The sequence below is a fragment of the Lissotriton helveticus genome, chromosome 9 (assembly GCF_964261635.1).
Source record: "Lissotriton helveticus chromosome 9, aLisHel1.1, whole genome shotgun sequence".
Classification (NCBI taxonomy): domain Eukaryota; kingdom Metazoa; phylum Chordata; class Amphibia; order Caudata; family Salamandridae; genus Lissotriton; species Lissotriton helveticus.
The window spans coordinates 538,628,758-538,654,146 of record NC_136070.1 but is presented as its reverse complement, the minus strand read 5'-3'; the positions used below and the strand labels follow the sequence as shown (position 1 = coordinate 538,654,146).

The 25,389-nt window shown below is 45.7% G+C and overlaps 1 protein-coding gene across 1 annotated transcript in view; it reads right to left on the bottom strand.

The window, feature by feature from the left end:
• Positions 1-25,389, bottom strand: part of NUMBL (NUMB like endocytic adaptor protein) — a 268,204-nt gene that overhangs the window by 41,186 nt on the left and 201,629 nt on the right. The window contains exons 3-5 of the mRNA XM_078660405.1: positions 8,183-8,325; positions 5,918-5,992; positions 1,193-1,267 (exon numbers count right to left, since the gene is read on the bottom strand). Of these exons, the coding sequence (XP_078516531.1) occupies positions 1,193-1,267; positions 5,918-5,992; positions 8,183-8,308 (276 nt within the window). The 5' untranslated portion in view covers positions 8,309-8,325. The remainder of the gene's footprint in view (positions 1-1,192; positions 1,268-5,917; positions 5,993-8,182; positions 8,326-25,389) is intronic.

The window sequence follows — 25,389 nt, the reverse complement described above, 5'->3', positions numbered from 1 at the left end:
AAACACATGTGTCTAGAGATGAACAGCACTACCGGCATCAACTTTGGTGAAATAATACTAATAATATTCAAGTAAGCACTAATTGTGAACTGCATTCACCATAATGCAAAGGGGTGAACTTTACTGGGATGTAAGGCAGTGTGCTCCAATCTTCCTTCTATATATCCCCATCTTTTTGTAACTTTTGGTCCATTTGAGCTAGAAACATTTTTTTTGTTACCATCAGCAGATTGTGCAGCAGATGATGGATCATTTGGCAAATTCATAATAATGCGACACAATACTTGGCGACAGGATCGCAAAATTCCAGTGGCCCTGCCCTTAAGACAGACAGGGTTTATTCCTCAGGACAGAACAAGGGTGAGCCCCCAGGACAGTACAAGGTGGAACCCACAGGACTGTACAAGGTTGACTCCCTAGGACAGCACAAGTTTGACCCCCTGAGGGCCTAGAGGGAACGACAGGGAACAACAGGGACTGGATGCTATGGGACTCTTGAAGCTGGCCTAGATTCTATTCCTGTCATACCCATTATGACTCCAGAGACCAGGGATAGTAGGGGCAATGATGGGGCACTTTAAATGGGTAAGTCAGGAGTAACCCTCATGGTCCCTAACTGGCTCCAATGATTTTATCGTCTCCATCACCATGACAAGAACGCTCCGAAACAGATGCCCGGCATAGGTTTCACTATAAATCCAGTTACAATACAATATAAAACAGTTAATAAAATAAATAGCTGATCTTCAGTGCATGTAGGTGGTGTGAGCTAAAACTCACGGGGAACCTTTTCATGATATACAAAGTGATTGATAAACAAGTAATTACATTTGTGTAACATGAATATACCTTCAAGTAGCACAACGTCACAGCATGGTAGAATGCCCAGAAGAATTGCTTAAGTGTCCAAAGTGTGCTTTAGGCATCATAACAATCACTGGTGTATTATTGTATTCCCTAGAAGTACCTCAGATCAAAGTCACAGGAGCCCTGCAGGGGTATGAGGCAGCCTAAAGCACCCTAATGGAGGATCCTGGCAAATATGACACTAGGCGGTCATTAGTGGTCACTACAGCCACAGCAGAATTCTCTAATACACAGCCAAAGTCCCCACAAGCATTTATTTTCAGCTACCATCTTCTGCAATGTAAGGCTTATATATTAACCACCAAACCCATGAACCAGCTCTTACCTTCGTTTTCTCATCGACTACTCGCAGCCCATCGGCAGACACCCACAGGATGGCCTTCACAGATTTTTTTCCAATCTCAATAAAAAAGAAAAAAAGCCACTTAGTTTCTTCTACATCCAACAATAGCCTGTACCACACATTTTCAAACCATCTGTCCAAAGCAAGAGTTAATTACAGATGGAACAGTAAGATGGCAACAGGAGCAATGCTTTAAATGGGTCGGTATTCACAGGTAGGGAGTACCTGCCCTTCTTTAATTTAAAGGCGTGAGTACCAGCACTTCTCAGGACAGATGCAGTAGTATAATGGGAGGGAACCAACACTTCTCAGTAGCAACCTAGAACTCTGGGATAGTAAGTACCTGCACTGTTATTTTCCCATTCCAAGCACTGACCAGGAGAAAGCCAGGTCCTCGGCTGCGAGCAGTAAGAAACCGAAAGACCGGATCACTCATTCAATGTTACAAGTACGATAAATTGTGTACCACTGAGATGGATAGTTCTGGTAAATGGAGTTCCCAGTTCACTGGGGTGATTTGTATCGATAAGAAGGTGGGTGAAAAGTGGGCCTTCTCTTGACGGTGCCCATAGATGGCAGTTTTATACAACGCCAAAGAAGGTTTGGGATGTTCCTCCAGTGACTGAAAGATGGTTTGACAAACCGTAAAGGCAGGGTCTAGCTGCCAGTATGTGCAAATAATGGCTGACTGGCCACATTAATGAATGGGTGTCCACAGCACAAAGAATTATGGGAGAAATGCTTGAAGCACAAATTGCTGGCCAACAGACAACTATCTTACCTGCCAACTGACACTCTATATCGGCTCCCATCACACGGTTAGAAGCCGTTCTCACACGGTGGCAGGAAAAACAAGCTGCAACCCCATGTAAATAGTGGTTTTCCAGCCCGTTTTCAAAGGCTTTCAACTGCTGACGTCCATTAAGGGGTGTGAAAACAGCCCAGGATATCGGCACCAGCCTCAGCAAGGTTTATTGGGGGGGAAGGGGGCTTGGGGGCCGGGGTGGGTTCAATGGTGCCTCGTATGTACTTCTTGACATGAAGCCCAGCCCCCTCCTAGGGCCCGCCCCCTCCTCACACAGTGAGATTTTTGTTCAAGTTGGCAGGTATGAACTATCGTGGTCCACACTGCAGGTCTCAAATAGTCCCATATTCTGATCATTAACATCCTATCATGACAAAAGGGAAGACAATAATGCAGTCTGTCTTGGCGAACCTCATCAATAGACATCTCATAATTGTAATCATACAAGGAAGGACTATAACACAGTGTATCTGGGAAGATTTCTCAATCCCTCACATTCTTTGTCGACACCAGTTGTTTCTTGAAGATCTAGAACAGCAGCATAAATCAAACTGAGAATATAAAAGGAAACTACCAACACAATGAAGGGTCTTGCACAGCTAATCAGAGCTGCCAGCATAACACATATTAGAAATGCATGTCTATCGCTCACACTTCCACGTTCATCACACTGCTAAGCGCTGCTGCCCAAACACGATGACCACACCTCCGTGGCCACGCAAGACATGGAAACACTTCACCTCGTGGGCTGAAAGTAAATATAACACTCTTACGAGAAGCACATCTGCATGGTGTAGCTGCTACCCATGTAGACAAGCACTTCATAGCCCCACATATGGGTAATAAGCGCTATACAAATACTATAATACAATACGAAGTCATTTCAACCACAGGTAAATCAATCTGGGCCACATTCTGGTCATATTTTTGTCTATTTTTACATAGATTTAGAGATGCTTGTATTCATGACTAACCGCTTGAGCTGCACTTTGTCCAGTGGAGCAGAAGCAAGGAGGATCCCTGTCTGGAGGTGCACAGTGAGCAAAAAAAAATCAAAGAACTCGAAAGCTGGAGAGTAATTACCAATGTCTGAGATAATTCAAGCACTCCATCCCATCACTATGCTTTTTATACGCCGTATGTGTAATGGGTATGCACAGACGCTGGTCCTCTCTCTCACCGTGCCTAGGACGCAGGCTACACCTCGCTGATTAGAACCAAACAGGGGTGAAGCCAGTTCGGGTTTTCTCAAGTTCCTAGATGAAGGGAGGTGTGGCTTAGCAGTTAGGCTGGGCTGGGTGGCACAACAGGGCACAAACTAGACTGGAATAAGACTTAGAGTTGTTACCAGCGTTTGTGATTCATTCAAGTATTCCATCAAACTGGGTTGAATAGACGCGTCTTAAATCTGCCTGGCACGTTCTGATTAAAATGAGTCAGTCTATAGGGTGCCTGAGGAAAGAGGAACCTCCAGGGGGTCTGTTGCTTTTACATCTTTAAACCTGTTTGCACTGAGGTGCTGCTGGCAAAGTTTATGCCCCACAGCCAGGACAAGATCCACTGGGTAACAACTGGTGTGACCTGAATCGGAGTGGTAATAGAGCAGGCGATAATTGCATGGAATTGTAAGTGCCAGCACAGGAGGAAATCTATATGAGGGCATCCAACCTGGTGGGAGGGTCTGGGCATCAGGCAGTGTCTACCTACTGTAGGCTGAGCGCTGGGTCCTTAACTATTAGCAGACAGACAGGGGGACTATACAGGATCGTAGTAGATGAGTCGTGGAGCTCACTTTTTGGTCATTTCACTGGTTCGGGAGTTGGAAAGTGCAGCTGACCTGAGTACCGACAACAATACTTGAGTATAGACCTACAGTGCCCATACTGCCCCGTCCGTGATGCTGATCTTATTCTTCGCGGCCCAAGAAAATCTTTTCAGGCAAGAAGCAAGGACCTGACTAGGCTGGATTCCCTGGTGAAAGAAGACCACAGTCTCCGAGAGAAGCCCTTAATCTCACTATTCTTACATCGCAGACCTAGGAGGCTGATGCACAGATATCCCGCAGTATGAGCAAATATATGGAACTCAGGTAATGCCATCTTCTCAGTGACCATCTATCCAACTTTTGACCCAGTCTAGTGGTCAGACGCCTAAGACAGTCTGCCCTGACTAGGGGACTCTGGACAACTGGGCGTTATCACCCCTTTGATTACTTTATGGGGCTGTGGGGGACCTCGAGCAACAGTCCTGTGACAGTTGACTATACGGAGCTTTTTCTAGGTTGACCACTGCTCTGACATTATGCGGGCTCCGAGGCTTAAACTCTGTGGTTGTTAGCACGTTATATAAACTCCTAGATATGTGTATGACCCAAGGCTGGTTTCAAAACGTCTAGGTCAGCTTCATCTTCACCTACCAATAGATATACTTGTAATTTGTTCCCAAAATGTACATGGTTTGTGGTGAAGGACACCACCCAGTCACCGCATACCACTCAATCCTCAACCACTCAGAAATACGGGAGTCACTCTTTTTACACTGCGTAGATTACGCACAGCGCCCTGCTCACTGGGCCTCACTGCAAAAGATGGGACATGGCAGTGCCGAGTGCTGCAAAAGTAGTATATTAAAAACAATGTTATTGATAATGCAATTTTACTGTGTGCCTACCCTTGCCCAAGATGGGGGTAATTCTTGTCTGTTAAATACATTGTTTTAATTTATTTATTAAAAACAATTTCTTTGAGTTTTATTCCAAAAACAGTCAAATAACAAAAAAAAACACAAGCCAGGAGCCCCAGACTCCCACACCCCTCCTTGCCACCTTTGGCCGTCACAGAGCAGTCACTTTTGCCAGCACTATGGTGTCCCTGGAGACAATCTGACCAAGATGGGGCTGGTCTCCTTCCATACCCTCTCGGGTGTCCCACCAAGAGCCCCACACTTTATCAAATTTGCGTGGGCAGCCACGCGCCTGACGAACCAGCTTCTCCACCCTCGTGCATCAGTTCAGGTTTGCCTCCCAGTCCCCACCTTCGGGATGAAACGCATTGTTCACAGGTTACATATACTCCAGACTGAGGTAGGTTGAGGGGGTATGACAAAAACAACTTTCATGCCTCCTTGTTTGCGTAAATGCTATTCCATCCCTGCGCCCCACCCACACCCTTTATCTAGCTTCCTTACCACAAACTTAAATGCAGAAACCATTCCAACCAGAAATGTATCTGAAAGATACTCAACAATCGGAGGATCCCATCATTGAGCCGATGCCCCTCTTTCGCAGGCAAGGTAGCGTTAAAAAAGGTTTTAAACATCATCTTGAAGTCAGTGAACTTAAAATTGGGTGTTTTCACTGAGAAAACATTTCGAGGTGAGGTAACTCGAAAATGCTTCAATAAGATAGACAATATTTTCACAATGCACTTAATCCTAATGCAGATGTTTTCCTTTGATTCGTATATCTGGCAAAATCACTTGCTTTTTTGCTATAAAATTAATCAAAATAACTTGCTATTGGTGGCGATGTAACTACAATTGGGAATAAGAAGCGGTGCTGAGCAAAAATGAGAAGAAAAAGGAATAATTAAAATATCTCTGCTGGTGTGGACGGCTGAGATAAAAGATGAAAGCACCGAACATGCTCTACCCCCCTTCAGCAAACCGGCAGCCTGGATACGGGAGGGGGAAGGAATCTGACAATCACATTAAACCAAGTGGAAAGTGGGGCGTTCTGCTGCAGGGGGTGCAAAGAAGAAACGAGCTCAAATCGCGGATTCTAGCAGGTTTTGTTCCGCACTGCGCACACCTTGAAGTACCCCCCCCCCCCCCTCCCTCTGTAAGATGGTTCACACCAGGTGCGCGTGCACGTTTTCATTTCCGGTGCGCCACCAGACACTTACTGTTTTCAGCTTCTTCACGGCGTCTTCGCAGACGTGCATCCCGCGCGACTCGTCCACCTCCACGTGGCCCAGGTACTGTCAGGAGAAGAGGGGGTGACAGGACATGTAATAGTACAGAGGTTAGTGTTGCTAACAACTGGTTATTCGTAAAATTTGAGTATACACACACCCCCCACCCCCAAAATAATAGCTCACCATGAAAGCCAGGAGACAGTTCTCTCAATGTGGATTTTGAATGCAATGTGGCCCACTAGAATGGTGAAATTTAGTCATGGAATGCTTCCACCCAGTCAGCAAGAAAGAAAACCGACAGCAGCATATCTTGCAAAAAAATTGGTCTGGTATCGTCCCACTAGATCATTAAGATTCAGCTCAAAATCTCTCCTAGTTCAGCCATGGGCTAAGACGTCGCAAAATGGATGTCGGTCCTTTTCCTATGTAGCTCCTCAACTCTGGAATCAACTACCCCCTCATCTTTTGTCAATTACCAACCACCAGTTGTTTCGAAAAAAAACAAAAACCTGGCTTTTCCCAAAATAACCGCTGCCACATCAGTCCCTAGCTGCAGTCAAGGTTGTTGTTCTTTACTGCATAGCGCCCTGAGACCTAACGGTGAATTGTGCGCTCTACAAAAGCATCTGACTTATGACAGCAGAACGGCGTCAAAGCACCAGTGTGGTCAGAAGATGGAACTAATTTCTCAAACAATCATAAGGCACAGAACAGAGTCACCGTCTGAGAAGCAGCTCTAATTCACCAAAAATAAACAGATTAAAATCCCCCAAAATTTGTATGGGCTGATCGTATTAGAATTTACATTTTCTAACGTGCAGCGTGAACTGCTGCAAAAAAACATGAAATGTGGTTGAATGTAGAGGATTTTAAACAATGTATCAATGTATCAACAAGGACGGGCCGTCAAAGGAATGATCAGTTTGTGTCCATAGAAAACCATTTGTTTTTTTAAAAAGAACCCTCACCCACCAACCTAGTTGGTGGCATGGTTCATCATTGAGTCCCTGGTAACAGGCCGCAATAGGTAACAATGGCGGGCAGCAGTCCTTGATAATTGATTGACTACAGGTACTGCCCCCTCCCTGGGATCCATGTCGGGTTCAAATTAAGAGACTTAAGTAAACAACCACAGAAAACGAATGTGTTTTCTCTGTTTCTGTTTCGCACCTTAGCGTGTGCACACTTTTTGCACCCTTAGACTGAGGACCTCACCCAAGTCTTCTTCACAATATTTTTGGTCCTGACGAAAGCCAGCTAATGGAATCTACTGGCTGAAATATGTAGACATTTTTACTGGATACATGAGTCAAACCCAAACTCGCAAGGTATCCGCTTCAACTTACTTTTGACACTGACATAGGGCCCCATTATTAAATGTACTCCTTTTTGACGGGTACCCTATAGACAGTTTAAAATCACTACACTCACTTCACCACCAAAAAACCCCGCTCCGCTGTAGTTTAGGCGTCGTAGCACACCCAAGGTGCACTTGGCGCCTTGGGTGGGAACCCAATAATGAACCATGCCACCAACTCGGTTGCTGGGTGAGGGTTCTTTTAAAAAAACGAATGGTTTTCTTTGGACACAAACTGATCATTCCTTTGAAGGCCAGTCCTTGTTGATACATTGATTTAGCAGGGGACCTGGACTAGCCTCCCAAATTCCTCACTTTCTTGTTGATACTGATAGATTTTAAACAATGGTCAAGTCTAACTAAGGGTTATCATTTTTTCTCTTTTTTGGGCCTAGTTGCCCTCGACCACATCAAATGGTTCTCATATTTTCAGCCAAATCAGGATGGGTGAAGCCTTTTCCAATGAATCGACAGACCAAGGGATTTCTTTTTAAACTAAGTGAATCAGAGGCAGGAGCCTTTCACCAACATTCCCCTGGATAGAAAACAAAACACACTATGGGGGATTTACATAAATACCAAAGTGATCTGGATCCTAGCTTAAATACAGTTGAGTGAACACAAAGTACCCGACATAACCCAACATTTAATGGCTTTACACCCTCTCCTGTAGTGATCAGCATTTCCATGGGGCTAAAGCTGTGCTGTTTGTGTTTATGACCCAGAAAATAAATCTGAGCAGAAAAACCTACAAATCTCAGAGGTGTGAGGATCCATTTTCGACTATGGCGATATTACAGCTAGATAAGAGTGAAACTGCCAGGCAGAGGGGTAACTCGAGTTCAAAGAGTGGCACATACCAACCCATCAACCCTCCTTTCTAAAAAAATGCTTACCCGCACAGGGAAGTTACACTTCCCCTTCCTGACTGCTTCCTCGTCCGCCTGCCATTGGTGTGGTCGGCTGGCCTCGGGGATATAGGATGGCTTCTTTCGCCGCAGACTCTGCCGCAACTTGTTCATATTGCCTCCCTGCGGTCCTGTGAAGGGGTAAAAAGAAGAGTGAACCCCCAAGAAAAATAAGGCACTAGAAAGCAAGAACCCCCTTCCATTTGGCTTGATTGCTGCTTGCATGCAAGAACCTTCTTAACGAGTACTTTAGGCCTTAGGCGCCTTGAACGTGAAAGAACATTAAGAGATTTTCAACACCTAGGCTCCTTCTTTGCTTTTGTTATAATTAAATTATCCATCTAGTATTGTCACATACCAAAGGCTTTACTTATTTTACTTTGTACATATAAAGCAATGGTTTATGATGTAGGCCCAATAGGGCCGACTTCCCACCATATTTCCTGGCTTATCATTGATCATAAATAATATATATATATATATATATATATATATATATATATATATATATATATATATATATATATATATATATCGCAATGCAACGAGAATCCAGAAAACAAAGTCTCCACGAGCCCGCTGATCGATTTTCAAAGGTATTTAATTCTGTGGCAGAGAAAAAATGTATATATCTATATATATATCACATCCTCTCAGTCCATTAATATCCCAAAGAATGCATTGGCGCGCCATCAGGGTTGTGAAGAGCTAGTTAAAGTTCAATATTCATTATAGCTCGCAGCAGGGGTTAACGAGTTTCGGCTACCGCCTTAGTCACGACTCTTATATAGAAGTTCCATTTAGGTTCATCAAATATACATTTATCTAATGCAGGTATGCTGAAATTCTGGTACAGCTTTAGTTCCCTTTGAACTAAGGACACCAGCACTTTTTGTATGGAGGCTATGTTGGAAAAAAACATCCAGCACACCCTCCGCTTTTTAAATCTTGTTTACATACCCAGGTCTAGTTTTTTCCTTTCATTTCATGCTTAATGGCAGCGGGGCTACTGCCTAAGTGTGTTTGCCAGATCTGGCACCGCGGTACAGCAGCAATAAACAGCACTCAATAAATAACACTATAAAACGCACAATAAAAAACCCTACAGTAACCATGTCAACAAAGCCAACTTACATAGTAGCAGATTGCACAGCAAACAGTGGCGTCTGGAATTTCAGCAGTAAAATGAGCATCTCATTGGATTCAGTCAATTAGGCAGAGTTCTATTCTCAGAAGAGTCACTCACCAGGAATTACTTAGAGAGAAACAAACGTTTTCTAACACAAATCATGAGGACAGAGCGGTTAGCTGCTATTTCCCCATGCACAGGAGTAGGAGGTTTGACTTCTGATGTATTTTTCTTGGAAGTTAATCAATGTATTCATCAATCTATTGATTCATCAAATATATGTTTTACTGACCCATCCTACCCTAGGCTTAAATTCTCCGTTCCCAACATTGCAGCTTGTCATTTTCAGGCTTAGGTAAAATAATTTAATTCAATGGCTAAACAGGAGAATTCTGACCCAAATTCTCATTTCTGTCGCTATCGTATTTCATCCAGGTATACACACAACGGCTGCAAAATAGAGCAGTTTCTTCTGACCACTCACCGAGTTGTGAGAAAAACAAATCTACGCATTAAAGAAAAGACACAACTATAGAGTGAAAATACTCCTTATATTATACCCAGAAATAAACCAGACATACCCTAGCAAACAGCTAAAGTATCTTGCATGTAAAGCCTGTGAGAACAAGAATAGCCGTGAACATGCACTTTAAATAATGGGTTATGCAGGTTCACAAAAATAACGTTTTGTATTTAAGTTATTCCAGATTTCCCTTCAAAAAAGTATTTTTTATCGGTCTTATTTTTATTCACTTTGATAAGGGACCTTTGCTTAGGTGGGGATCCATATTTTAAACTGCTTTCAAAGCTCACAACAGGAAGTGAAATGTAATGCAGCTAGTAGAAAAGGTAAAAATGGAAAGTTGTTCTACTCCACAATGGACATTCAGCCATGGTTTCAGAGATATCTCCCCAGCTGCCTCCGGCATTGACTAAGGAACCTGGTTAACCAGAACCCTACCCTAACCCTGCAGACTTTTCAACTTGGTGTTGTCCTGAACCAGCAGGCTCCTAACACACTCACCAAAACTCAGGCCTTAGAATTCTCCTCAGCTAGCACCATAAACCTCTATGCCTTGTGAAGCTGCAGGGATAGCTCAGTGAGTTAAATGCTTGCAACTGACTTGCTGCGTCATGCAGCTCTTTTCTTTGTATTTTCGCACAGACAACACACCCTTCTATCTTTTCAAAATATAAACATTTAGAGCCATTATTTCGAGATTATCAACCCCCTTTTTTATAGCAGTTAGAAACGAAATGAGTGTGATATGAAGTTGTATATAAAAATAGTATATATATATATATATGTCATAATGCACCTCAAAATGTCCTGTATATTGTAATTCGCAAGTTACTGACGAGTTCCCTGACCCCAAGGAGGCACAAGGATGCAGACCATGTGGATTCCAAGGTCACACGAATCTTTTATAGCTGGCAACATCCATCTATATTTGTATTTAGAGATGTGTGATCTCACATAATAAAGTGGGTGTTTCCCCTCATTCACAGAGCCCTAAAGATGTCTATAAGCATGTATGCGGATCTCATCCAGTCTGGTGGCCTCTTCATTACTTTATGTGACTTGCAGTTTTGTTTTTATGGTAACAAAAGGAGGACCACAAGATCAAGAATGCAAAGAAAAACAAGGTGTTAATGAATTGCTCACGCCTGACCTGGATCAGATTGAGAGCGCTGCATCTAACTCCAATTTTTTATCTGCTCTCAGGCCTTTCCAAATTGTCCAAGAGCGGAGGAGAGAATGCAGTGATAGCCATCCCCATCTTACGTGCGGCTTCGAACAGTTCTGTGGAGTTGCCGCACTGCTGGCCTCCATATTGGGTGGGATTTTCCATTGCACATCTCAAGTAGGTGCAGCATGACTGGTGGTTGTAGCACAAGCTCTGCAGGCCATCGCTCCAGTATGCAGCAGGACACTTGTTCTTACGAGGGCATCAGACTGGTGTTCGGGAGAGCGGGAAAATCATGCTCAGAAAAGACCCTGGTTCTTGAAGGGTAAAGAACAATTTAGTGCTCGGAGGGCAGGTTGGCAGGTATCGTTGCCAGGACTCCCTCCATTCGTGAGTAAAATCAAGCGATGGAGGCTTGACTTAAAGGATGTGAAGAGTAGGTGTGACATCACAGCTCGTTTGTAATAGTATTACACGCGAATAGTGATGACATTTTCGTATTATGTTATGGTATAAAGTTTTTGTATAGCGCCTATCACCGCCGGTCTCTAAGCGCTTAAACAGAAAGAACATAACATACTGTCACCCCAAAACCCTCTGCCATCTCTGATTAGGCCGGAAGTATTGCCTTTTTAAACAGGTACGTCTTCAATTTCTTCCTGACGACAAGTAGCTGTGAATCTTCCTTCAGACTGGCCGGTAGCTCATTCCAAAGATGCGGAAGAATCACCGAGAAAGCTCTGCCTCCTTTAGTTTTTAGTTTAAATCTGGGTTGAGTCAGATTGGAGGTCTGACCTGAGCGCAGAGTTCTGCCTTATTACAGGGGAGCAGAATGTGCCTGTAATATTCATTAGCAACACCCGAAATGTATGCATTAATTAATGGCTTCCACTTATTAAGTAGGATCAAGTACCTTCTACCGTACAAGATAAAGGCATTGCAAGCCGCCACACACTCACTTTATAAGGCCAGGGAATCCAGAGATGTTTCACAAGATCCTTGTAGATGCAAAAACATTTAAATCAGATTAATGTAACCGTCAGTAATTCAGAAGGTCTACTATTTTATTTCTGATAAGACATTGTCAGACCATCCTCATTTATCAGATCCCCTTTTAAACCATCTGTCTCGTGTTCCTTCTTACGAAACAGATACTACCTGTGCAGGTGTGCTAATTAAATATGAAATGCACTGAGTGATAACAAAAAGTTCAATTACTCACGTTAGCGCGCCCCTCCTTTCCTCCCATAATGCTCTTCCCTCACCTACCGTAATTACCCTCTCTCAGGCTTTCCCGCGCTTTCTTTCCCCTTTCAGGCAAACGCTCGCGCCACTTCCGCGTGCACTCCTCGCTGGCCACAGAGCCGGCGGCGATGCTATTAATATGATGAATGGTGTAATTTGGGCTGTTGGCCACGTTCCCCCGGGCCCCGCCTCCCCACTGTAAAACGAAAGCCCACCACACAGTGGCGAGATTACGGACCATAACGCCCGACACGAGGCACTGTATTAACATCTCTGAGCGCGTCAGCGATTTCAGCACAACGCGGGCCCGAAATTATAAATATTTCTGCCGACGAAATGAGATAGCTGGCAGAGGGATGCGGTCAGTTAAGTGCTGGGGTAGTGAGGCTTTATTACATAAAAGCCACCACTGAAGCTCATCTGTTTTTACACACAAAAAAAGAGAGACAGCCCTACATTCAGTTCAGTCAACCGTTTTAAAATGGGATTTTATATTCAAATAATGATGATATATTTTTATAGCGCGTTGTGCCACACTTCGCCATTTCTGAGTGGAGTAAATAGGAGGCCCCATGTCTCCCCATATTCAAAGAGAGACCGGTTCAATTTAATGGTAGTCAATTAGCGACCTCGGAGGGATTATTCGGACTTCGAGGAATAGACCAAGTAACTTGCAACTTCCACCGCATGTGTCAGCGACGAGCGTCTGACAGTGAGCCATCCTGCTGTGGAATGCAATGCGTGTATTCGTAGAGCACTGTGTTGGGCAGGGTAGCGCAACCGCCCTACTGTGCATGCGCTGCCTCTCCCGCCACTACTTATTGAACAAAGCCAAGCAATAAATTCCACTGTTTAGCTGGAACTGGAAGGCTCAAGGAACAGCTTGGAGTCAAAAGGTTACAATCATTTTTATTATTTAGAGATTTTTCTTTACAGCCTAGCGCGTGAGCATATATTCCACAGTCGGATATTAAAAATTGATGACTTCATTTCAAGAAACTGCCCTGCGATCAATACTTAGAAGCGGGTGTTACAATCCCATCCAATGACAACTGCGTTTGCTAACCTTATATTAAAGGCAATTTAAAAAGCTCTGTCCGGTAGCGATATGTGGCAGCCCAGATATTTTTGGCATGATCCGGCCCAGAGGTCTATATACTTCAGACCTGGCAACTAAAATGGTGCCACTGCGTGTTTCACAATGTCCACACTCTTCGCAGGGGCATCTGCGCAAAATTACAGAAAGTGAGCGTCCCAGGAGCTCAGCGGCATTCTAATCCGATTATTTTCCCCAGGGCACTTTGATATTATAGAAGGGACTGCAGATGTTGCTGCGGCCTATTCCATAATACATATGGCAGACATTGACCACTTTTGCGTAGGTGCACTTAGAATTTGACATCCTCGTGTTTACATTGTAGCGTCGCCCATGCAAACGAGGGAACATTTTGCAGTTGCACCAGTACTGTATTACAGATGCAGAAGCAGAAGCAAAGAAGTGGACGGGCACTAGCACAAACCGGGGCAGTGAGCCCAATATGTAATTCAAGTCCAGAGAAAGAGACAAGCATTTACAATGCAATGGTCTCGGCATTATGAAAGGTAGAGCTATTGGCATTGCTCATGACATTTTTTTTCATTTTTTTTAAACATAAATAAATGGTATTGTCATTTACAATGGCAATAGGTGAGCATTAGAGAGTTCTAGAGAGTATTCGCGGACACAGAGCCGCGCACACAGACAGAGCCGCGCACACAGACAGAGAGCCACTCACACACACACACACAGAGCCACTCACACACACAGAGCCACACACACACACACACACACACAGAGCCACACACACACAGAGCCACACACACACAGAGCCACTCACACACAGAGCCACTCACACACAGAGCCACTCACACACACACACAGAGCCACTCACATACACACACACAGAGCCACTCACACACACACACACAGAGCCACTCACACACACACACACACAGAGCCACTCACACACACACACAGAGCCACTCACACACACACACACACACAGAGCCACTCACACACACACACACAGAGCCACTCACACACACACACACACAGAGCCACTCACACACACACACACAAAGCCACTCACACACACACACACAGAGCCACTCACACACACACAGAGCCACTCACACACAGAGCCACTCACACACACACACAGACAGAGCCACTCACACACACACACAGAGCCACTCACACACACACACAGAGCCACTCACACACACACACAGAGCCACTCACACACACACACACAGAGCCACTCACACACACACACACAGAGCCACTCACACACACACACACAGAGCCACTCTCACACACACACACACAGAGCCACTCACACACACACACAGAGCCACTCACACACACACACACACACAGAGCCACTCACACACACACACACAGAGCCACTCACACACACACACACACAGAGCCACTCACACACACACACAGAGCCACTCACACACACACACACAGAGCCACTCACACACACACAGAGCCACTCACACACAGAGCCACTCACACACACACACAGACAGAGCCACTCACACACACACACAGAGCCACTCACACACACACACAGAGCCACTCACACACACACACAGAGCCACTCACACACACACACACAGAGCCACTCACACACACACACACAGAGCCACTCACACACACAGACAGAGCCACTCACAGTGCTGCTCACTTTTCAGCAATATCGTCCAACATACCCTGCCTTTACCTATCATTTGAATCACAGGAATGCTCACAACAATTTACAACTCCTCTCAATTTTCAAAAAGGTACAGCTTTCTACTTTTGAATAAAAGGTCTGTGGCAAAGAAAGCGCCCACCCTGAATCAGAATGACGACTCCCTTTGATGCATCACAGCAAAACCAGTCCTGTCCTTTTCTGAGAATCACAGGCATATCACACTCCTTGGCATTACCACCCTCTGCAGAATCAAGGAAAAAGCTTGTAGCAGCACATTTTTAAGTGAAACAATAAGGGAACCCTGGGCTCTCTAGAGAAGGGATGTTTGGCGTCTCTGACTCTTAGGTGCCAATTGTATGGGGGAACTACTGATTGTGTCTGAGAAAAGGCCTGGTGATCAGATATGGTGGACTACCAAATGAGAGAAAAGTAGAGCATCAACACACTCATTTGAAGGTCTAATGTTGGACTGAGATGACGATCCCACCAGCAAATGTTGTGTTATCTATTTTTCCTATGGGAGATCTTGCTGTTTTCTTATGTTATCTCTGAAACCAATAAAATATGTTAAAAAAATGAGTGAACTGATATACACAACTTGCATGAATGATCCCAACCAGTGAGGCTTTACGATGTCCCATTAGTACTCTGTAATTGAGATTTCAATTTATGAAGCAGTTTTCCAGCTGTACATATTGCTATACATACATATGGTCAATCCATTTAGTTATATCATCTCTATTCCGAAGGCAACATACACACATGGGAAAAAAGCATGGGCACCTGGCTCAGGGGGGGCTGGAACCCTGCAGCGAGGGGCTGGCAGGCTTCAGGACAAGGCGAGTGCCGCGGACCAGCCTAGGGGACTGAGATCCTGGGACCGAGGTCCGAGGACTCACTGGCGCTCCCTGCAGCGGCCGGCACTTGTAGGGGGAGGGACGAGCAGCTGGGAGCGGGGTGGGGTCACCGGGCGGCGATAGCAGGGGCGGAAAAGAACAGACAACAGCAGAGGGCAAGGCTGCCCTTAACTACAAAGTACTACTAAGCAGGCTAAATAAAGTGAAAAACGGGCACAGACTACTACAAACAGAACACTACAAAAATACTACTAAAAACAGGCTATATATGGTGAAAGCGGGCACAGAATAAGGGTTATAGAGCACAATCTACCAGACACAGTGCGGCAGGATGAGGAGACCAGCGGGCTCAGGAAGGGCTCGAACCCTGCAGCGAGGGGCTGGCAGGCTTCAGGACGAGGCGAGTGCCGCGGGTTAAGTGGGTTAAGTATAAAGAGGTCAACCTACCAGCACACAGCTACAAAAAGAGAACAGGTGACTGTGTTTTTGACCAGATGGAATCAAATTCAGTGGCATTCACTGCTGGTATAAACGTGATCCTGGGTAGCATGCGTGATGGGATTAAATGGCAGACAATGTAATAATATTGCCATTAAAAATGTATGCATCCTCATTCAATTACAACTCAATGTTAATAGTACCCCTCTCAATGGTACATATTCTGACCTCGGAAGAAAGAAAAGATTAAATTGGCACTTCACTGCGGTTGACGTTTATTTCACGAGGTTATCTTAGCTGCTTGAAAAAGCATGGAAAGCTTGTAGATTCACATCTTTAAAAGCCAGATAAGTGCAAACATTTACTGACAATGTGGCAGAATATGAGAATCCTTTTACAAGGCTGACAAGGAGACACGGACAGCGGGGGCGGGAAAGGAGACACTGACAGCGGGGGGGAGCGGGAAAGGAGACACGGACAGCGGAGAGGGGGGCCGGAAAGGAGACACGGACAACGGGGGGGGGGTGGGAAAGGAGACACGGACAGCGGGGGGGGTGGCCGGAAAGGTGACACGGACAACGGGGGGGCGGGAAAGGAGACACGGACAGCGGGGGGGCCTTTAAGGAGACACGGACAGCGGGGGGGCCTTTAAGGAGACACGGACAACGGGGGGGCGGGAAAGGAGACACGGACAGCAGGGGGGGTGGCCGGAAAGGAGACACGGACAAAGGGAAAGGAGACACGGACAGCGGGGGTGGCCGGAAAGGAGACACGGACAACAGGGGGGGGGGCGGGAAAGGAGACACGGCTAGCGGCACACACACATCATACATAAAGAGAGATGCCACAAGCCCGTGATCAGAGACAGATGAGGCGAGCCTCGGCCATGAAGGTTTCAGTCTAAGGCTCGTTTTTTTTCCTCTACCATGCGCTCATATTAAAAGCGTGCATCTTTAGAGCACGCTACTTACCCGCTAGCACCCACGTGGTGCCTACTTTACTTCACCTCAGCTGTGCGCCCATCCTGGCTGCAAAGAAAGGCCCCTCAGCAAAACGCCCGGGTTGCAATCTCGGCTCAGCAGCGGGCCGTCGCCGCGGTGACGTGGGCAGCTTGAGTCGCGGGAGGAGGGCGGGAACAAACACGGACAGCGGGAGGGGGGCGGGAAAAAGACACGGCGGGGAAGAATACAACGGCCGACCTAATCAGCGGGAGGAGGGCGGAAACAGAGACGGACAGCGGGAGGGGGGCGGGAAAAAGACAGCGGGAAACGAGGACAGCAGCCTACCTCATCTTAAGGAGACTTAACCGCATGCGTGCGGGCGGAATTCCGCTCGCACGCTGAGATTTTTAAAACCGCACTTTACATGACGAGCTGGGCTCGTCATGAGCGTGCGAGGAGGCTACCTCATGACGAGCCCAGCTCGTCATGAGCGTGGAAGGGGTTAAAATGGCGGCCACAAGCGTTTGAAATTTTTCGGAATTGGGGGCGTGGTTTTGCTGTGCTGAGTGACGGACGACGTCACTGTCTGACGGGGCTACATCGGAGTGACGGATCTCTCCTCCAATGGCTGGCCTCCGTTTAGGAAGCCAGCCAATGAAGGAGAGACAGGGCAGGGAGGCGGGACCCTTCTGCGCTACTAAGAGTCATTAAATCTCCGGCCTAAGACTGCACAAGCGCAGCCTTTTAGGCCTTCGACCTAATGAGCCCAACTTTAGTACGCCACACCGGGAAATTCCACCGCGGATTCATCTGTTCCTTTATTATTATTATTAAAACGGTTTTGTATAGCGCGTGGTCACCCTAGAGCATCCCAGCGCTTCACCAAACAGATTAACAATACAGACAGAACAGGGGCACAGGGGGGTTAGCAGAAAAGGAAAGTTTTCAATTGTTTACGAAACCGTAGCAGACATGGCTCCGAACGTAGACCTATGGGGAGAGAGTTCCAAAGGGTTGCGACATTAACAGAGAATCTCCTTCCTCCTGATCGGGCCTTTTTGACCCTGGGGACAACGATAAGATGTTGTTGGTCTGAACGTAAAGTTCTACTGGCTTTGTACGGGGTCACCATCTTTTGAAGGATGTGAGGGCCTTTGCCTTGCAGGATTTTGTGCGCAAGGCAGAGGGATTTAAATGTCACCCTTTCTCGTGCTGGCAACCAGTGTAGCGCCTTCAATGCTGGTTTGGCTGATCGTGACATGGGGATGTTATGAAGCATTCGTGCTGCCGCATTCTGAACTTGCTGAAGTTTGTTCAGAGTAATCTCAGGGGCACCCAGGTAGATCGCATTACTGAAATCTAACCTGGATATGATCAGGCCCTGGATTTAGAGCTTCCGAGATAGAAAAGGAATCAGAGGCAGCACTTTACGTACTGACCTAAGGAGGCCAAAACAGACACCAGCTAGTTTAGCGGCCTGGGTCCTAAAGGATAGATCTTGCTCCAACCAAATACCCAGGCTCTTGATCTCAACCTTGGGTTTGGGAGGGGGTCCCAGGCAGCTGGGCCAAGCCGAGCATGGGAGGGAGGGATTTTTCAGTCCCATCAACATTATCTCCGCTTTTGAGCCATTGAGCTTTAATGCTGAATCCCCCATCCAAGAGTGGACTTTGGAAAGGCAAGAATGTAGCACCTGGGAATTGTCCGTGGATTGGGAGAGGGCGAACACCAGCTGGGTGTCGTCGGCGTAGCTCACGATCTTGATCAGGATCAGGAGTTTGTGTAATAGACTAGTTAGCTGCTCTGTATCTCCATCATAGGTAATGGAATTTCTTTCCCAAGCAAGATGCCCACCTAGGCAAGATGGACTACACATAGATTAGCTGCAGTGCAAACTCTACAGGAGTGTTTCACTCACCACCAACCAGCAACGATGCACACGTGAGGCTTGAGTTTGGCTAAATGACGCATACTTTGAGCTTGCCTCCACTGGTTCAGATCTGCAGATGATGGCTCTCAGAGAAACAGTTTATGGAGATTTGTCTATGGGTGAGGTGAGAAAGACTAGAGAAATCAGTAGGCTTCATCCCTTGAACGTCTGCCATGGTCATGGACATTGGTAGGTTTGGTGTGGTTGGCTTGTGGGCCATAGGTGCAACTTACACCTCGGTTGAGGAGGTGGCGAACAAGCAATTAGCTGTATTTCATGGGCTACTGGCTATGCTGAGTTCAATCCAAACCAATTCTTTCCGCTTCTTACACCGGTGTCCAAAGTGAAGAATACCTGGATGTGGAACACTTAAATTATTCCTAAGTTACTTCTGGGGCTCAGTTTTGCTGGATCCCACTGTAGAATGTAGACAAAGCTTTTTATTCCTGTCGCAATAAAGTCCCCCTCCCCTTTATTCTTGAGCCACGGTATTCGGATTTGTGATGATGCATTATTATTTTAATTGAATCAATCCTTAATGGGACAATGTGTTGCAGTGAAATTTATGGGACTTGGGTGCAGGAAGCTTTTTGAATCTTCTTAATGTTTCATTATGGTATTTTATGACATAAATGATACTGTTTTATTAATTTTAATCGATTTGAACATAATCATGTTTTTTATTACCCAATAAGTAAATTTGACTTCACTTGATCCTGCATGGGGTTGGTTTGCAGATCATTTGTGGAGGCTTTGCACAGTTGAGACCCACCACGGGTTTTAGAATCCACCCCAATACATTGGAGGTGGCATCAGAAGCAATTGTGTTTTTGGAGAGTGTAGACTTGGCTGCCCAGGCAGTGCGGGATACAAAGTCACATCCTCTTTCCATAGCCCTGTCAAACTCAAACTGCATTCATTGATGTTCATGCAGTGAAAGGGTACACAACATGCCCCTCTATGACCCCTCCTTCTCTCCAACACCTTTTCAAGGTTGGCAGGTTTGATACTATAATCTGCAGGCATTGCAGACAACTGGCACCTCCGATAAACCTTGTGGTACCACCATGTGGCAAATGGGCACCATCACCGCAACAACGAGCAATAATACAATAGTGAGATGAAACCACTATCACAAGCCTTATGTCCATCTACGGTGGAGGGTTTCACAACCCATTCCCAATAGTGAACCCCATGCGGCTGGCATCCTTGCACACATATACAATGTGAAGTGACCAACGTGATATCTAACAGATGCTCTCCAGATGTAAGGGCTCGGACAGGTGTTCTAAAGGCGCTTTCTGGAAGCTGGCAATAGGATGTTTTTGCTTTTCTTTTTGGCACTGTCTCCTTTGAGGGTGAGGATGGTGTCCAGGGAGAATCCTAGTAACTTGGCATTCTGTGAAAGTTGGGGTTCGATCTAGCCAAGGTTCATGTCATTGAACCAGGTTTGCACTGTTTGTTTGTTGTTCTTGGCAAATAACAGAAGTTCAGTCTTTCTTGGGTGGGTTGACTTTTGGTGGATGCTGAACATCCAGGTCTGGATGGTGTGCAGACAGTGTAGGAGTCGTTTGATGTCTGAAGCAGGGGAGTAGAGTTGTGCATCATCAACATATTGGTGGAGCTTGATGCTGTTATCTGTGACCAGAACACCTAGCAGCTCCATGTAGAGGTTGAAGATGACAGGGGGATGCTATGGAACCTTGAGGGACTCCGCAGGAGACAGGGATCTTTCTTTTTGGACCTGGAGGTGGCCATGTGAACAAACTTGTGTCGGTTGTAAAGGTAGTCGGTGAGCAAATCAAGGTTGCTTTAGAAAAAAAATGCGAACCCATAAGAGTACGCCTTTAGAGGGTAATGTCTAGCGTACTCAATTCTATTGGTTCTGGCCACACCAGACGTACATAGTTTGGTAGTGTGAGAAAATATTAACAAAACTAGAACCTTAACAAAACTAGAACCTTACAGAAATATCATCTGAGAAAAATGTCGACCTGCATTCAAACCCTCTATCAAGCACCTGCTAGAAACTGGAATTAGAATATGAAATTAGACCTAGTTTTAAGAAAACATGTTGAATTTTTGGACAAGATTTTTGCAGTCTAGATTACGCACCGTTTGTTTTTACAAAAAATCAATAGTTTGCTCTCCTAGGGTGCAGTATTACTACAAGACTTTAAATTCAGTAACAGGCCCCACAGTTTGTCTAAGATGGCAGTACAGCCCCTAGCCTACAAATGCAGTTATAGGCCACTTGTCACCCTTTCAAAAGCTGAAAATATCCACAAGGTCAAATTATTCCACGGCACCCAGCCCAAAAATACTTTCATTCATAATTGTATACCACCAAATTTTGAAAAACACCTGGAAAACCAGTGATATCAACCAATGCCTAGCCATTTCAATATGCCACACACTTTCCAATAAACACAGTTTCTTACAGATGGCATCAGAGGCACAGCCTGGAAGATTAGCCGTATGATGCACAGTTTTTTGGCACCTTATTTACTTGTAATGTATAAGTACTACGTTTGCAATTCCTTGCATTGGGAGGTTCTACACACACGAAAACCCATCAACACAATTCACTTATAAAATATAGACAGTCTGAAGAATCGGGTTAAGGTCAGTTATATGAAGCGGTGGCAGCATGATAGACAATTTCTTTTTAACCCCTTCCATGCTGGTGACGAACCCCAGCCGTCACGCTCCACGGGGCTCGTGTGCTGATGACGGTTGGGGTTCGTCACGGCCCCGCCCTGTTCGTGCGGCTGCCGCACACGGGGGGAATCGCGGCCGCACGGAAGGGGTTAAGCAAGTTTTCACTTGTATGCATAATCAAAAGCATTGTTATGAGTGAACACTTTGAATATTTAATTTTCACACTCCTATTTTTAAAGACAACACATTTATGTGTGTTGACGTTAGTGAAAGTACAGCAGAAGGCCAACTGAAGCTTTAAGTCACATGTATTTTACAAGTTCAGAATTGCACCCTGCAATTAGGGAAACAAAGCAAAAATAACCTTTTTAACAAGCATTGGCAAAGCCAACAGGTCTCAGTCCTATAATGTGAGCGCAAAGCTGGTGGCTTTACTAATATTTGTTTGAGAAGTATTGCATTTTTAGGATATGGTTGTACTGAACCTGCTGCACTTGATGATGAACTTGCAGTTTAGTAGGTGTAGTAGTGTGGGGGTAAGCACGGTAAAGAACAACATATCTCAGTAGTTGGTTTTGTATGAAGAGGACACTGTGTGAAAGAGCATAGCTTGTGTCCTTGAATGGACTGGAAGGGCACGAAGGATAGAGTGTAATCGGTGTAGAACAGAATTCAATAAGGAGCATAACCAGCATATGAATGTTGTTAAAATGTAATTGAATGTGGTGGCAGCTAATAGGCAAAAAAGAACGTGAAGTGAGGTTGCGAAGGTCTGAAGTGGAACAGGAAGATGGAGAAGGGGTGGTCATCCAGAAAGACAACAGTTGTGGTTTGTTGTTCTTTTCAAGTATCAGTTGTGAAAAAAGTGTGGTTTGAGATGAAAAGCACATATGAGAGAGGAAAGTGCTGTAAAAGACACACAGATGATTGAGGGAATTCAGAGCAAATCAAACATCCACCTCCAGTCAAGAGATATGGGTTAAATCCATTGTTCTTTTGCTCACCATGCCACCCCAGTTTAGATCCAGCCGTATACAAATCAGTCTTGAGCCTGTGCCTCATGGGAACAGTCCAACCCGAACTGCCAAGCCAGGTACTCCCTGAACCGGAAGCAAGCATCCTGGGACCAGTTACGGGGCATCACCCCTCATCAGCCAGGCTAGCTTGAATCCAATCGCACAGTGAGCCCGGGGCCCAAGTCTAGGCATACCCTGCGCACTTAGGGCAAGAAAGCAAAAGACACACAGATGATGGACGGAATGCAGAGCAAATCAAATATTCACCCCAGTCAAGAGATCTGGGCTAAATCCATTGTTGTTTTGCTCACCAAGCCACCCTAGTTTATACCCAGCCGTATGCAAATCAGTCTTGACCCAATGCCTCATTGGAACAGTCCAGCCCGAACTGCCAAGACAGGTCCTCTGCCACCATTGCATCCGTTGCATCAATGGAGGCTACACCCTTGAAAATGGGGGTCAAATTCTAGGGACAGAAGAGAATATTTAGATAGGTGAAATGAACCAGAAGTGTGTGGTTAATATGTTTGTCTGGGACACGGTGCCACTGCACTTGCTGCACAAAAAAGAAGCTATGGGCCACGAAGTGTAGCTGCGCTGGCTACGGTTGGGAGAGGATGGCAAGGTGTGTTGGTGGAGGGGTGCAGCAAAGAAGGGTGACAGCCGCTTGTGGTGTTGTTATAGCACAAACAAGAAAGAGGACACTTAGTAGTTAACGATGGAGCCAAGTACAAAATGTGTGGATGTGAGCAGTGGAGTAGACCGTTTGTGATGGCCCCAGTGCGAGGAAGGAAATAGGCTCATTGAGTGCTTTTAAAATCTAAAATGAAGCATTCACTTGTGGTCAATCGGTCCTTGAAGCCACCGTGTCCTGGTGCCACTACACCTACTGCATTAATGGAAAGTACTCCTGTGGTAGGGCAGATGCAAACGGCAAGGACGGGAGAAGCGTCGCAGAACATTATTAATGGGGGTTGTTGTTTCAGACCGATGAGCCCTCATAGTTTTCAGGTGAGAATACCAGCAGCCACAACATAGTGAATAAAAAAGTGCAGAAGGCGTGTCTTTGGCAGAAGTGCAAGTCAGGAAATGGACAACTGTGCTTCTGAGAAACAAGTGAAATAAAGCATTCATTTTTGTTGGTTTTATTTTGGGGGTACGGTGGCACTGCACCTCCTGCACATAATACAGTTACTGCCTGGTAACTGTAGTTGTGTAGGGCAGGGATGGGAAAGGAGACTTGGAGGATTGCTTGGGGGGAGGCAAGAACATACCTCGCTTAGGTGGGTCGGTAAGTAAAGGACAAGGCTTAAACAAGCATCGTTTGTATTTTAGTACATGCTGGTAGGGCAGGATCGATGGAGTGCCATTGGTACAGAGCAAAATTCCACAAAAGCTGAAAGTAAATTCCAGAAAGACAGGCAGCCGCTGGGTGATGTGGCATTGTAAGTAGAGACAGGGCAGCAAAAGGGGTAAAATGGCATGAAGGGGAGCTGTGGTGCTTTAAGGTGGAACAGAACCAGGGAGAGGCGCATGGGTTGGGGGACTTAGAGAACAACGACTGGGCTTCTGGTTATTTACAAGTAGCAGGGCACTAAAATCACAACTTGTGCAGATCATGATGAAAATCATACAGGAGAGAGACTACTGTCTTGGATTTACTGCACCTGCTGCACTAACAGAAGCCAATACCCTGGAAACGTGGGGGTAAAGGCTAGGAATGGGAGAGGGTTGTGTAGAAAAAAAAGTAATAATCTGGGTTGAATGGGCTTGTGTAGGTAGGAGACTGCACTGCACCTGCTGCACGAATGGAAGCTATGGTCTAGTAAATGCAGTGTGGACAAGGGACGAATGGGGGAGGGGGGTCTTAGGGGTGGCTGGGCAGTGACGAATGGTGACAGGTAGTGGAGATGTCACTAAAGCGCTGGCAGCATACATTGTAGTTAACAAAGGATCCAAGCACACAGTGTGTGGAGGTGCTTGCACAGTGGGATGGACAGTGTTTGATGCCTCCAGGGTCAGGAAAGAAACAGGCTCCTTGGCTCCTGTTTAAAATATAAAATGAAGCAATAGTCTATGTTCAATATGTCCCAGATTCTTTGGTGCCATGGTGCCACTGCACCTGCTGCATGAATAGAAAGTATTCCCCGGGGAAGTGCGGGGGCAAAGGCTACGAACATGGGCTGGTGGGGCGTGTGGGGGAGGCTTTTAAATGAGTAATGATGGGGAGTAGTTCTTGTTACAGAGGCACTTGTATGTGTAATTTGTATGATAAAACCCAAGCAGGAACAGCATATTTTAACAATCAGGGACTGTGTCGCTGCTGCAACATCCTGTGATTCTGAGCAAGTCACTTATCTCTCCTTTAAAAAAAAAACCTGTCATCCTCATGTTACATGATGTGCTGTTTAAGGGACATGTTACAGTTTCGTAAATTGAGAATAGGAGGGGCACCAGTGGGCTTCACGCGGAGAAAGCAGAAAGCAAGTTTTGAATGCACACCAAATGTGAAGAGATAATAACAAGATTTACAGGCCTGTTTACAG